The sequence below is a fragment of the Hetaerina americana genome, unplaced genomic scaffold (genome assembly GCF_022747635.1).
Source record: "Hetaerina americana unplaced genomic scaffold, ioHetAmer1.1.p SCAF_4, whole genome shotgun sequence".
Classification (NCBI taxonomy): domain Eukaryota; kingdom Metazoa; phylum Arthropoda; class Insecta; order Odonata; family Calopterygidae; genus Hetaerina; species Hetaerina americana.
Window position 1 is genome coordinate 707260 of NW_027286985.1, and position 14600 is coordinate 721859.

Below are 14600 nucleotides of genomic sequence, written 5' to 3' on the forward strand. Positions count from 1 at the left end.
AGAAATTATTTCCATTTTGTTGTTAGTAAGATTTGTTAACCAAGAGGGCCTTGGGTGCCAGTCAACTATTTCTTAATGGCATGCCATTGACAATCAAAATAATAATAGGCTATTCATATGGACAGATTTAGGTATTAATGACCTTTAAAATTTATGTTATCTACAGTATCAGTTTAAGCTTAATTGATTGTACAATAGTTATATACAATCTGTATCTAACTCATTTTGAAAATATAAAATCAATTAGTAGAAAGTTACCGGCAATTGTGAATCCAAAGATGCATCAATTTTGTTGTCTGTAGTCTTAAGTTTAGGTTAAATGAAAAGGATACAGCTGTGTGAAAATTGCCCTAAATAATTAAATTCAGTTTTTTACTAATTGCCAGACACTTACCTATCCCATTGTCCATATTTGTGGTAGTAATCACTCTATGAGAAGTTGAAAAAGATGTTCACATCAAGTAAGGAATTTTTATTGCTTCCATGGTAGGAATCAATTACCACAATTTTTCTCCAAGGAGTGTACTACTCCTTAAGGATTGATAATTGGACTTACTAATATTGGAGTCATTACGTATCCATGTTCATGTAGATTGATGATCATACCCATCTTTAGAGTAAGGTACCTTCTTACATATATGTAATCTGGGCACACTTAATCATACATGACACCCGCACTGCAAGAAAAACTCCAGGATATAATGGTATTCATTCTAGAGCCAATTTCAAATAAATAAATAAAATTTGTTTGAGTTAACCAAAATTTACTGCTCAGTAATTTCTCATTAATATTGGGTGATATATGAAGTATTCATTGTGAACGCAGCCATATTCATTCATTTCAAAAGATTTCTTTAATTTTATTTTAAAATGTTAGGTTTTCTGTTGAAACTTACATATGATAAGTAACTAAGATGGTTTATATATATCCATGATTATGACAAGGACTTTTGAAAAACATTAAGCATAGGTTTGTGGAATATGAAACAATTGAAATGTATTCTAAAAGTTTGGCGAATGTTTCTTACATAAATGCATATGTAGATTCTGGGATTCAAATAATGGGAAAAATTAACCTTAGCCTGGAAAACAATGGCAATCAAAATCCAGAAATAATGACATCATCAGAGAAATTTACAGAACATGTACATGGATTCACAATGAGCCAAAGGGTGACATATCTTAGGAGCAGACAATGAAACAAGTTTTGAATTGCCTGACATACATCCACTATAACTATTAGGTACATGTAAGATATGGGAGGGGAGTACATTCTACAAAACAACCACATTTTTTGTACTCTTCCTACAAAAAAAAAACAAACAGGTTGCTCGAGGGAAAGGTCTGGCCCACAATTTCCCCGCACACAAAGAACTTTAATTTGAAACTTAATGCTGTTCATTTTTTTTTTATTTTTCCAGAAATGAAAGGAAACAATCCTACTTTAAGATTTTGAGATGCTCTTTGAAGGTTTTCACACAGTACTGTTACATGCTTCTTCTTAGATGCAGGAAGAAAAATTCCAACCAATTAATTAATCATGAAAACCAAACAATGTCATTTTGACACGAAAAGAAGTCTTAACTAACATTGTGATTCAAGTTAACAACCCGAGAAGGAATTCGATTCATTAGGATAACAAAGCCTTTGAATTGAAAGGGTTGACTGTAATCTCAATGAAAATGAGAAGCAATGTGAAGGAAAAAATTAATGAGGCCAACTGGATATTTGAGAAAGTAGGTTTAAGGTAGAAAAGGAGTGAAAGGGGAAAAGCTAATTGTGTGGGAAAATAATGGAGCACCCGTGAAAGATGGTTGGAGGGGCTGAGGAAATGGTGAAATTGGAACAGGATGATCTGCTTGTTTGATCTAGTGCTGGTCGAGTCCGTTATCTGAAAGAACAGTCTCAGCATCCCTTGGATTGTTTGCACTGGAGACCAAAGAGGACTGGGAGGGTTCGTGGGCATCAGACCTCCTTTTTCGGACGAAACCGTCAAAGCCATAGCGATCGATCTCATCGAAATTGTTCCTCTTGACAAAACTGTCGAATCCGGAACGATCTATTTCATCAAAGTTCCTCTTTAGAAGCTCGGTAATAGCATTTGAAAGGCGACCATTGTTCCGTTTCTGTCCCCCGAATGAAGTACCACTGTGGAAGAAAGAAGAACACACAATGAAATGCAAGTGGTAACCAAATATAAAGCCAATCATCATTTCTTTGTTGTCTTTCAAATTTGTAACTAGATAATAAAAGAAATGGACAGTGAGAGCATATTTCCATTTTTCCTGGAAGGAAAGTAAAAGATGATAGAAATCCACTTTTAATAGGTAATCAAAAATCTTACTAACGAGAGTTATACCTAATTCAGATTTGACTGCAGTTATTATAGTTGGTTGAATGAGGCCGCCATCGAAACCCAGGTTCAAATCCTTGAGATGGCAGATATTAGTCAGTGGTATACCAATCCCTACTTGCAGTGCTTTGTGGAGAGCACTTTTAGTAAGCATGCCGTCCGTCAGATGGGATGTTAAACTATTTGACCTCTTGGCGCCTTTCATTAAGAGGAGGCCAATGCCAACGCCAGGTTTCTCCCCACCCTTCCTCCTTTCCCATCAATCCCTAATCGCGCAAATGACCTCAGCAGTAGGTCGCCTCTCATAAGAAGCCACTGCTACCACTTGTTTGACTGGAATACTTGTGTGTGGATGGTGCAGAAATGAGTCGTCGTAAAGTGTTTGCGAATGTGCTTATTTTTCTAATCTGCATCTAGTAGTTGCGCCTAATTAATATTTATTTGCTTTCACAATCTTTCTTCATGACTGCCGTTTTCCAGTTCCGAAACTGGATAAGTTATTGATAAAGGCTGGGCTTCCTATCCTGATTGAGCCAATTTTTCTCCTATTTACTCATTAAATTATTTAATTTGTGATCTCCAATTCAGATTATTTGAATTCATAATATATTTCATTCATTCATTAATTTCGAGATTTCATTTAATGTTTGTCGTTTCTCATGTAACTATAATATATTTTGGAGCTATCTTTAGTTGTGTACCTTCTTAATTTTCCTGGCAAGGTAACTACAATTCTATTTTCTTTGTATCATATCTACATTTACCAAGGTAATAGCATTCCCTCATTCACAAGATTGTTTATTTATTTCATGAGACTTTGTTAAAGTTCTGTTCTGTGAATCCAGTTCACAGAGGTAATAGTAGAAGAGACTATGAAATGAGGATTCCTCATATGCTAATGTTTTTAGAGTTGACGTAGCATTGTACACAGGTAAATCGTTACTTAAGAAATGACAAAATGGCAACATTGATGCTGATTTTGCTGTGATTGTTATTTCATAGAAGTTAAACTAGCTTCTAGCTAGGTCCACCTTTTAAAGTGTGCAAATATCAAATGATTCAATTTATTAGCATCTTATTGATCTTCGATAAGATTAAAATCCTAGTTGTATCATTGCATTAAAAGGATAATTTGACATTATTGTCATGAATGCTGCTTGGTATCTTATTTTCTACACTTCTGTGGATACCTAATGTAATGAAAAATCATTTTCAAACTTAACCTCTATCATGGTGGACATGAAATAGAGGTATCATTCAGGGTTGGGCAATTCCCTGTTACCCTGAATTCAAGATTTTTCGTTTAAATCATATGCATCTCTGTCATATTAGCAGTATGCAAGTGCATGCTATTTATGGTACAAAGTAAAAACTATGACTATAAACTCGAAATATGTGGACGATAATTAAATTCTGGTTTTCATGGTAGAAGTAAGGAGTAGATGTCAAGTGATGTACTCTGCGATGTCTCTCCTAAAACATCGTTCTCTCCACAAGCGACAGTTGAAATGAACCCTCTGGCATTACAATGAGCTGTATTTTGCATAAGCATTAAGTGGAGAAAAAACAAGCAATTGATGACCTTAGGGAGGTACAGCCAATTCTCAATTAGATTTTCGGTTTTTACAGGCGTAAGCTTTTTGCATAACTTTTCAATCGTACTGCATTAAAATAGCATGAAAGTAATCACAATTGGTTCCTATTGTAAGAGAGACAGAAAATATTCTCATTAGTGAGTTGTTAATAGGTGATAGACTCTGTCGGCTAATGAGAACTTAATAGGTGGCAGCGAATAATGCGCAAGTTACGTGTACCATCTATGAAGTTAATGGCATGATATGTCTGATTTTAAATCAATGTAATGTTTATAGACGTGACGGGGTGGCACATAAAGTTGATTCTCAGTCCGAAACCTTAGTTTTGGAATCAATCAATCCTATCGACCGAGTCATTTATCACATTAAATCGCCAGAATGTGTAGCAGAGGATGTTTGGACCTTGGCTTCGGAAATGTGCGGGGAAAGTATTTAGAAGATTGAAAAATTGAGATGTGTAATTTTTTTCCTGCTCATAATTTGACCGTGAGTCATGAGGAAGATAAATACTGCGTGGGTTGCAGGGATCGACTGCCGCCCCCTCCTATTTTGTTGATGTATGACTTGTACGATGTGTTGAGGGTCTTGGCACATTTCGTCTACGTTGCTAGTGAAATAGTTCAATAGATCTGGGACCTCGTTAATGTAGCATCGTCTTCTTTCCTCCCGTGACCCACATCCCCGTGGCTGCTGTAATTGTGCAGCGCCAATGGTGCGCTCCAGTTCTCTCCTCAAGCTTGCTTTGAAGCGCCAGTGAATCAAATTGCCGTTCCGCGTCTACATCCTCGCTTCGGGGCCTCGATTGGTGCACGCATCCCATTCGCCTCGGCGTCCGTGCTTGTCAAGACTATCTGCGCTGTTTGGTGCTTCAATCTCGCTCCAGGGTGGCGTCGCGACAGCTTGGAAGTCCGTTGATGCGGCAATTGGAACGGCAGCAAAGAGCTTTGACGCGATTTAAGCAGGACTCTGGGCGCGCCGAACGATCGTTCGTGCTATTATTGAGTGTTTCGTGAACTGGAAATGTTTTTCTCTCGTGAGTGTCTCCAAGGAGGGGGACTTAAAATTAGCAAGAACTGTTGGCTTTTGCCGACCGTGCGAATGGAGAGTGGGCTTAAAATTGGCGATTGCCACTCACTTTCGGTCGCGGGCGAAACGTTAATAAAGGGGTGGTGAGAGCCCACGCAAAGTAGCAATACTGTTGAAAAATATATGTTCTTAATTATGGATTTAGAAACCTGAGACAGGAGAGAAGGGTTGACTCAGGTTCATAAAAGTGTGGTGGGGTATTCATCAACAAAAAAATAATATTTTTGGCACCTCACGCATCAATTAACGTTTGAATCAGTAAAGGGGATGTAGACACATAGGCTTCTACGCCAAACGGCGTGTGAATTCACACATCAGGGTAGGGAGGCCAGTTCCTTTCCCTGTGACGGTTATGGTTCCCCAGGAATATCTGGTAGCCGAAAAATCACGTAGCTAGGGTGGAACTGTAGGTACTCAGAGAGCCTTGTCCGGGAATCGAACCCGTCCAGCGCTCGGTCAGCAGTTCAACCCTCTACCCCCCTGGACTACCGCGACCCGCTTACATGTATGTATATACCTGTATACGTGTGTGTATATACAGTATGTATGTATGTATATATATATATATATATATATATATATATATATATATATATATATATATATATATATATATATATATATATATATATATAGCTTTGACAGCAAAAAATAATATAAGAGCACATAAAAAGATCACTCACACGTTATTTCTTGATCATTTCGACGATATACAACTCCGTCTTTATCGGAAGAGATAGATGTAATGACTGCTGGAATAGGAGAGGCGAGGGGTGCGAGAGAAAGGGAAGGGGGCCAGGGGAAGGGGAGAACGGGAGGCGGAGGAGTGGCGAGAGGAATGGTTGGGGGAGAGGAAAGGGAGAGGAGGGGCTAGAGGGGAGCGGAGATAGGGAAGGAGTGAGAGGGCACAACTGTTGCAACATCCGAGACCCAGGTTTCAACTTACAAAGTCGTGATCAAGATCCTGCAAGTCGAAACAAAGGCCACGCACACCAAAACTCATGCGGAAGAACAAAGTATTCACTTCTCCGATATGCATCGCTTCCACTAAGTGACAATTCGGACCATTCTCATCAGTGTATATATATATATATATATATATATATATATATATATATATATATATATATATATATATACACTGATGAGAATTGTCCGACGATATACACACACAATTATATATATATATATATATTTTTTTAGGCGGGCGACAAATTAAGCAAAAGAAGCATGGCGCAGTGCGAGGATATGGAAAGTTTGGAGGAGAAGGATGAAATTGGTGCGCTGTACAGCAAGGTTAAATCTTTATCGGGAAGTAAGAAAGGATGATCTATGATAACAGTTAGAGATAAGACGGGTAAGATAATAGTTGACTCAGGAAAGATCCAAGAGAGATGGAAGGAATATAAGTATAGAAGAACTGTATCGTAAAGAACTTAGACCGACAAAGTTAGACATAGAAAAGGAACATGACGTAGAGGAAGATAGCTTAGGTCCAGGCATACTAGACGATGAGATAGAAAGGGCATTGAGGGAGATGAAAATATATAAGGCCGTGGGGGTGGATAACATTTCCGCAGAACTATTGAAATATTTAGGCAAATGTGGGAGGAAGAGGCTATATGGGCTGACTCGTAGTATATATGAGGAAGGAATCTGACCGGAAGACTTTGTGGGATCAGTTTTAGTTCCTATTCCGAAAAAGGTAAAGGCTACATCATGTGAGGACTACAGGACAATAAGTTTGATATCCCATGCAGCTAAAGTTGTTCTCAGGTCTTGAACAATACTTTGTAGGTTGAAACCTGGGTCTCGTATATTGCAATAGTTGCGGTGAGCATGTTGTTCTATTTTCCGTTTTTGTTTCAATTCTACCCCCTTCCTCTCCCTTTCCTCTCCCCAACCATTCCTCTCACCCCTCCTTCGCCTCCCGTCCTCCCCTTCCCCTGGCCCCCTTCCCTTTCTCTCGCACCCCTCACCTCAACAATTCCAGCAGTCATTACTTCTATATCTTCAGATGAAGGCGGATTGTTTCCGTCGAAATATCAAGAAATAACGTGTGAGTGTTCTTCTGTTTTTGTGTTTCTATATTGCCTTTTACTGTGTATTATATATATATATATATATATATATATATATATATATATATATATATATATATATATATATATATATAAATCCACACACTCAACAGCTTCCTTGTTTTACATGTAAAATTGTATTAGCTTGGTTGCTTTTATCAAATATGCAAGGACATCTACGATAAATCAATGTTGAAAAAATGGGGATGGGAAAATTTTGAATTTGTCCAATGAGGGAGCTCTTGAGGGCGGGAATCCATGATACATTAACGTTTCACCGGAAGAACGAGTGCAACCATGGAGAAATGTCGACGCCACGCACTGACTGGTGTCATTGTGGCGACAGTGTTTTTTCACTCGTTGCCTCCTTTTATTCCAAAAGAATGTTCAAATTTTGGTATATGAATAGAGTACAATTGTAGTCAATGATTTATTCCTGAAAAGAAGGACATCCTAATTTGACGTAGCTTTGATGGCACGAATTCTGTGAATGATATAACGGTAATTATGCACCACTTGGCTCCTAATTGGAACATGTGTTCTAAAATGTGATTAATCAAGGATTGGGATGTAAGGTCTTTGCTTCGGGGGGTGGAGGGGCCCTTAGTGTCGATGAAGGGGATTGACTGCGCAGAGAGGTGGAGGGAGGCAGGAGGTGGACTGAACGCGGGGGCGAGGACACGCGCTGGGAAAACCAGTCCCTTTGATTTACGATAGAAGTGACCACAAAGGTTTGGAGAGTAATGCATCTGTGATGGTCGACTCGGCTTCCCTTTAAATACTGTGGGAATCCCACGGGGTTGGTTGTTTTAGAAGAGAGAAGGAGTAGAAAGACGGTTGATACGCAGGTAGATTAAACTAATCCTGGTTTAGCCCAATCAGGAGGCCATTAGGTGCAAAGGTAATTAGCCTTGGGGTGATATACCTCGGTGAAAAATAGTAGGGTGCAGTTAAGTGATTCAAAGAGCATATGGTAACAAGAAATCATATTACTGACATATTCGTATTTGTTTTAATTTACATTCTCTCCTTTTGCGCCCGCTAAAAAAATGTTGTTGGAGTATCTTAAATAATATATTCGTATATCCTATGGTAGGGAGAGTCTAATAAATGTTTAAAAAAGAGTGAGAATATTTGAGCGACGTACTTCTGACGCTCCTTGACGCGAGTCGGGACGTTTCTTACCCTCTGTGCTGCAGACAAAGATAAACCGCCATCACAAAATTATGTTTACCCTACTGGTGTCTGTCGGTGATAATATTTATACGTCCCTAGAAGGAGGATTTCACTTTTGGGAATGAGGAATAGTCTGCTGGTGCCAAGTCGGGATTGGAAGAGGGTTGGGGAATCGTCGTATACCATTTCAGAAGGTGCGTAAATTCCTCTCGGGTCCTCCACCGGGTTATATCGTCCATATCGGCCCATGCGACCTCGTATCTAGAAATGCAGCGCAATTAGAAAGGGGGACGACATTTGGGGAGTAATATGTATTAAGATTCAAACATACCACTGGATAAGGGATCGAGATGATGCGGGGGCTAACGCACTGGCTTCCCACCCTGAGGGCGCGGGTTCAAATCCTGGGGGTGTTGAATATTTTTCAGAGGTATCTCGATCCCTACTTGAGGTGCTTTGTGGATGGCACTTTGAGTGAGTACGCCGTCCGTCGGATGGGACGTTAAGCTGCGAACCCCTTGGCGCCTTTCGTAAAGAGTAGGCTAATGCCGACGCCGGGTTTCTCCCCACCCTTCATCCTTTCCTGTCCATCCCCTATGACGCAAATGACCTTAGCTGTCGGTCGCCTCCCCTAAAAACTACTACTACTACCACTGGATAAATACATCTTTTGCCCCCCCCCCAAATCCGCTGAATGATAGTGATTGGAGATATATAGGTGATTGCAGTATTTACAGAGGATAAAGGTGCTTTGGAGATTTCCCATGCTTAGTGCGAGACAAAATGTAAAACTGTCCATTTCTCGTTGCATATCGCTCCGGGCTCCCACGATTGAAGGACGTGTCGCGCAGGCGCCTTTGAATCCCAAGTATTCGGCGCCCGGGTGTACCTGGACTGTAATTGTGTGCTTACCCAAGGATATGAGGGGGAATTATCGACGTGAGGTGAGTGCTCTACGGGTACATTCATACTTCAAGACAAGTGGAATAGCGTTCGCCAGGGAGTGTTCAAGCGCCAATGGATGTGGTTTTAAACGACTGGATTACGAGTGGAGAACTGCAAGTTGTTGCTAACGCACCTTGTTCTGAGAGAGGAGGAGTCCTAACAGCCACTGTTCTTGGCTTCTACATCTACATAATACCCCGCAAGCCGCCGCAAGGGCGTGTGGCGGGGGGTGTTAGGTCACCACTCGTAAAAGATAATAATACCTTATGCAAAAACAACAACATGGAAAACTACACCCACAGCAGCGCACGCACTCATGTAAAAGGCTTATGTTTCTCTGATTTTATTTTGTGTTCTCATGGAAACGTGTGAGTGGTGATATGAAAGATAAATTGAATCCAAAATGCGTACTCATCCGCTCTGAATTTTAGAAAAAAATGTAATTACAGACCAACGTTAAATAATCTTTTCACTGAGAAGTCCGAGTGATGGTACCAAAGCATCGTTGCGGAACTTTTAATTTCACCTTCAAAAGTATGATTTTGTGCGTAGCATTGGTTGAATTGCATCCAGAAGTTTATAAATCGGTTACACATGCCCTTAAGATGGAAACGCACACGAAATGCATTCCACAAACATGGCATTTTTAAGGCTTTTGATGCCAAAATTTAATGTCTTCCCTTCCTGTGTAAGCTTACCTTATTGCCCAACGGCTTATTTATGTGTGTTAAGACCCCCGTTTCTCCCCTTAGATTCCCCCTCCACGCACTCCGTAGTCACACTATTGTTCGGTCATATCTCGGGACGGCAATGTGCACATATTTGCCGAAGTGAGCACCTGAAGCTGGTGGGCTTGGTTGTGCGTAGACGGCACTAACTCCAATGGCAGCGGTTTGGAATCCTGCTATGGGCAAGCTGGCTGTGTCGTCATCCAAAGAATTTTCTTTTCTGGTTGAGTTTAAGGGACGATGTGACCTCAACTGCCGAGATACCTTCAGCTCCAAATACCAACCCGTATGCTTGCGATGTAATTTTCGAGGAACTATCGAATGTACTGATTTTAAGGTGCCGTATTTATCCATGGGAACGTCTTATTCAAAAAGTTTCACCCCAGATTTTTTAGAGTTTTTAATGTCTTACGCGCTAGATCTGCTTCAATAATTTATTACCCTGAAACCCTGAAACCAAGGCAAATTGAGTAGTTTCGGGCGTGATGTGGTGGTATTCGAGAAAAAGAAAGAAAATATAGTAACAATTTTCCAGTAGATTAGTTTAAAAGCACGGCCGGGTTTCGATGCGTATTCCATCATCCGCGTGTTTCGATGTATTAAAAAACAGTGAACGGCAAAGGAGATTTGAGTGATATCATCGTTAAGAAGGGATCAACGTTATTCGACATCACTGAGGTAAAAAGGGTCGCGGTAGTCCAGTGGTTAGAGCGTTGGACTGTCGACCGGAGGGTCCCGGGTTCGATTCCCGGGCAAGGCAATCTGGGCACCTACAGCTCCACCCAAGCTAATGTGATTTTTCGGGTACCAGGTCTTCTTGGGAAACCATAACTGGCACAGGGAAAGGAACTGGCCCCCCTACCCTGAAGTGTGAATTTTCACACGCCGTATAGGGCTTAGTACTGGGTGATCTCTATCTACCATCACCTACTAAACCGACCTTCGGGTTGATTACTGTGCTGAGGTAAAAAACGATATATCTTTCAACCAAATTTTTTAATAGGTACAACTAGTACCAGAGGATGATGCTGTTGAAACTAGTCGTGCCTAGTAAAAAATTTGGTTGAAAGATACATTGCTTTTTTACTTCAGCGATAATGGATAAAGGAAACATCGAATATATTATACAACATCTTGTGATAGCAGAATTGCATCAATAGTTAGGTATTTTATGTAAAATAATAAATTTCACATCGTCAGTGATTGTGCTTTGATTTAATTACAATTACTTACCTTGAATAGTGATTAATAAATTGCAATTATCATCAATTTTGTTTTGTTTACACTCATAGTTGAAGGATATGTTTCAGCAAATTGTATAGTTTCGGGTGTTATGAGGTGGAATTCGAGCATAATAAAAAAAGGTAGTAACAATTTTCCACAAGATTAAGTTTAATTGTACGACCCGGTTTCGATGTATTAGATTGTTAATTTTACTAAGGCAGGGAAGCCCACTGATAGCCCATGAAGAGTTGGGTAGTTTTTGAAATTGATCTTGAGTTGTTAGGTGTCAAAATTGGTGGGCATACTGCAGTTAGCGGTTCTTCAATGTCTTGAAACACTCTTGACTGTTAACTCACTCTTGGCTTGTTGCAAATATCGAGAAATGGAAAACACATTGGAATTTATCGATTGGTTACTTGGAAAAATTGTTAAGTACGAAAATACCGGATTCGCTTTTGAAGCAAAATGGGAGGAAAATGCCCGTCCGATAAACGGGGAAGGTTGTGTGGATATCACCTATAAATTGTGATAACTCCTGATTTAGATTTACTCACCTCCAGCTATATTACCCTACTTTAAGCTTGGACTGACGAAGAAAATAAACATACTTCCATGATCGTCCAAGTTGTTAATGCACTGTTGATTTACCTTGATGAGACGAAAGCATTGGTGTTCAATGCCGGTTTTCAGATGTTTTATCATCAAAAGTTAGTTAATGGTGCCCCCACGTCTTGTGACGCTACGTGCAAAATCTCTCGCGCAGTTGATACGTTTAATTTGGCAGTTGAAGAGCGCCTTTGTAGCGGCCTGGAGGGAGTAAAACAGTGCCCTTCCGCCTCGACTTCGGCACCCTCCTTTTCCTTTCTCCCCCCCAAGGGCCGCGAAGTCCTCCTACCGCACCCAAGCGCCGCCGCCCATTGGCCGTGCGCCACAGGCGGTACGACGGGTGAGGTGCTCCGTTGGAGCTGGTTTGTTGAGTGAAATAATTGCGATTGACAATAAAATACACTTGAATAACTACGTGAACTAAAAGTTTAGTTCTAATTATTTTTTAATATACAGGCACCTCATAGCACCGAAAAGCTTTGAATCTCCGCGCTCTATGAACTTGATAGAATAAGAACGGTTTTGACAAAGGCCTCGAGCTCGTTTTTGCCCAAGACTAATGAGCACCTCTCATTATAAGTAATGACCAAACTTCAGGTTAATGTTTATGGGTAGATAATTATGTGCTATTCAGTTATGTACGTTCTATATAGATGAGCATGTCGGGAAGATTTACTTAGAGCAGGGTTTTCACGTAGCGTAGACCCCTGAAAATGCCGCAAAACTAGTGAACGTGCTTCTATGGACTGATAAATTGTGCACATAACTGTGTTAAACTGAATTATTGCGGTGAAATAAGAGAATAGACGATGGCCGGGGGCGGGGCAAGTTGCCGTCTTTATTCACCAGGGGGAGGGAGGGGACGTGTCGATTTCGCTTCAATTGAAAGATTAAATTTCCCTTTCCTCGACTCGAGAGACGTTCATTTTCGATCAGTTCCATTCTGTTTACTCTGTTAGTGTCGCTCCGCTGGGAGTTTTTACGCCGGATAGATAATGTTTGCTCTCCTCCCGAGGTTTTTACGACCGAAGGGGACGTCCTCCGCGAGTTTAATCCGGCGCCACAGACGCTCCTCGACTCTGCTGCATGAATGCGCTCACTCTCTGAAGAAAGAAGAGGTCTCTCTCTCGTCCGCTCAAAACGGGGACGGGGCAGTTCAAAGCGAGGCGTCTCGTGAAGGAATAACCCGGCTAACTTCTCCCGAGTGTCCTCTCCTGTGGTTCTTTTTTGGTATTATAGGTTAATAATGAACCGCCTAAGTTTTATTTCGACTCGAATATCGAGCGAGGGGAGCATCAATGCAAACGTTAAAATGACATTTCCTCGATTGAAACAAAACTGTTTTGATTTTTACACTTCCGCGAATTTTTTTTTTTTTAAATTTGCAGACATAACTTGCGCAAATTGACAAACCGGTCCTAGCAAAAGTTCATCTCATGCGTTGATATAACCTCGATGTGCACAATTTAAATTTTGATGGTCTTTGTGTTGACCAATGTTTCTGTTGCCCTACCAACCATGCACATGTATGGCCACCTTTTCATGCTTGATGAAGGGGCTCTTCATATTCCGCGGAATGATGTTTTCTGACGTCATTTGCCGTTTGACATCCCCTCCAAAAATATTTTCCCCTCCGTGCATAATTCCTCGCGTACAATGGATTTGTTGTCTCTCTGACGGAGCGTAATCGAAATGGAAGTGGAAACATGCCGGTTTTATATGATTTACTTCTGTAGAGTAAATTATGGAAATACCGGCATGGGAAAGCGCTCATAGAATTAAAAATTAAGGACCTAAACAAATTGAGAGAATCGCCTATAAGCGAATTACAATCGCAAGACCTGTACACCCCAATGTCATATTGTCTTGCTTGTTTTGAGACTGATGGCTCTTCTTCGTAACCATTATGCCTCTCAGTTACATATTAATTCGTGCAAAAAGGTTTATTGAGATGTATTACTTTAACCTCGAGAGTTAAATTTCATTCGAGGTCTAAGAAACAACTTTCATTCGAAGTATTTCTTGTAGCATCGTGCTTAAATGAAACTTTTTCAATGTGAGCGCCATTCCTCCCTCCTACGGGACGATAAAATATGAAAATATAGTTTTGGCGTTATTTCGAATAGGTTACACCCCGAGTAGCTCCCGTTGCTCAGCACAAGGATGAGCGTCATTGCGCGTGACTTATATTTTTGGCCTACGCATTTAAAATGCAGTCGAGGTTCCGTTTGATTTGCGACATTTTCTGACAGTTAGAATATTGATGTGGCCATTATTACATACTGAAAATTAAGCAACGCTACTCGGAAAAAGTTTTTTTTTGCAGCTGCCGTTCGACGGTCCTTCAAACAGATTGTTTTGGTAGTAATTCCCTCCCCTTTTTTTTATGGGTTATCACGTCCAGTTTCTAATTTTTGCGTTGAGGCTAATGTAATTCACCATTGTTAATTCTGTTCGGAATCCATGAAAGAATGATTTTAAAATATTTCTCCGCCATACAAACATTTCATTTTTTGTTCTCTTAATTCATTCGTGTCTTGGCTGAAGTTCCACGGCTGAAAATGGAACGCCTTTCATCCATGCACCATCTCATTTGACTTGAAACACATTCCACAGCACGCTTTCACTTGATTTCGACGCTATTTCATTATCAGTCAAGGTAGTCGCCTGTATGCTCCTATACTAACTCATTTGTGCAATTGAAAGAGAAGGCATTGGAAGTACACTTAGTGAGTATGAAAGGACTGCATGAAATATTAATTTTGCTATATTATTTTAAAACTGATTCACTTGCATTGAGTTTTAT

The 14600-nt window shown here is 40.3% G+C and overlaps 1 protein-coding gene across 1 annotated transcript in view; it reads right to left on the reverse strand.

Moving 5' to 3' along the window:
- Nucleotides 1–457: 457 nt before the first annotated feature.
- The window catches only part of LOC139691903 (orcokinin peptides type A-like), a 70600-nt gene continuing 56457 nt past the window's right edge, over nucleotides 458–14600 (reverse strand). The window contains exon 3 of the mRNA XM_071589839.1: nucleotides 458–2148. Coding sequence (XP_071445940.1) covers nucleotides 1869–2148 — 280 coding nt within the window. The 3' untranslated portion in view covers nucleotides 458–1868. The remainder of the gene's footprint in view (nucleotides 2149–14600) is intronic.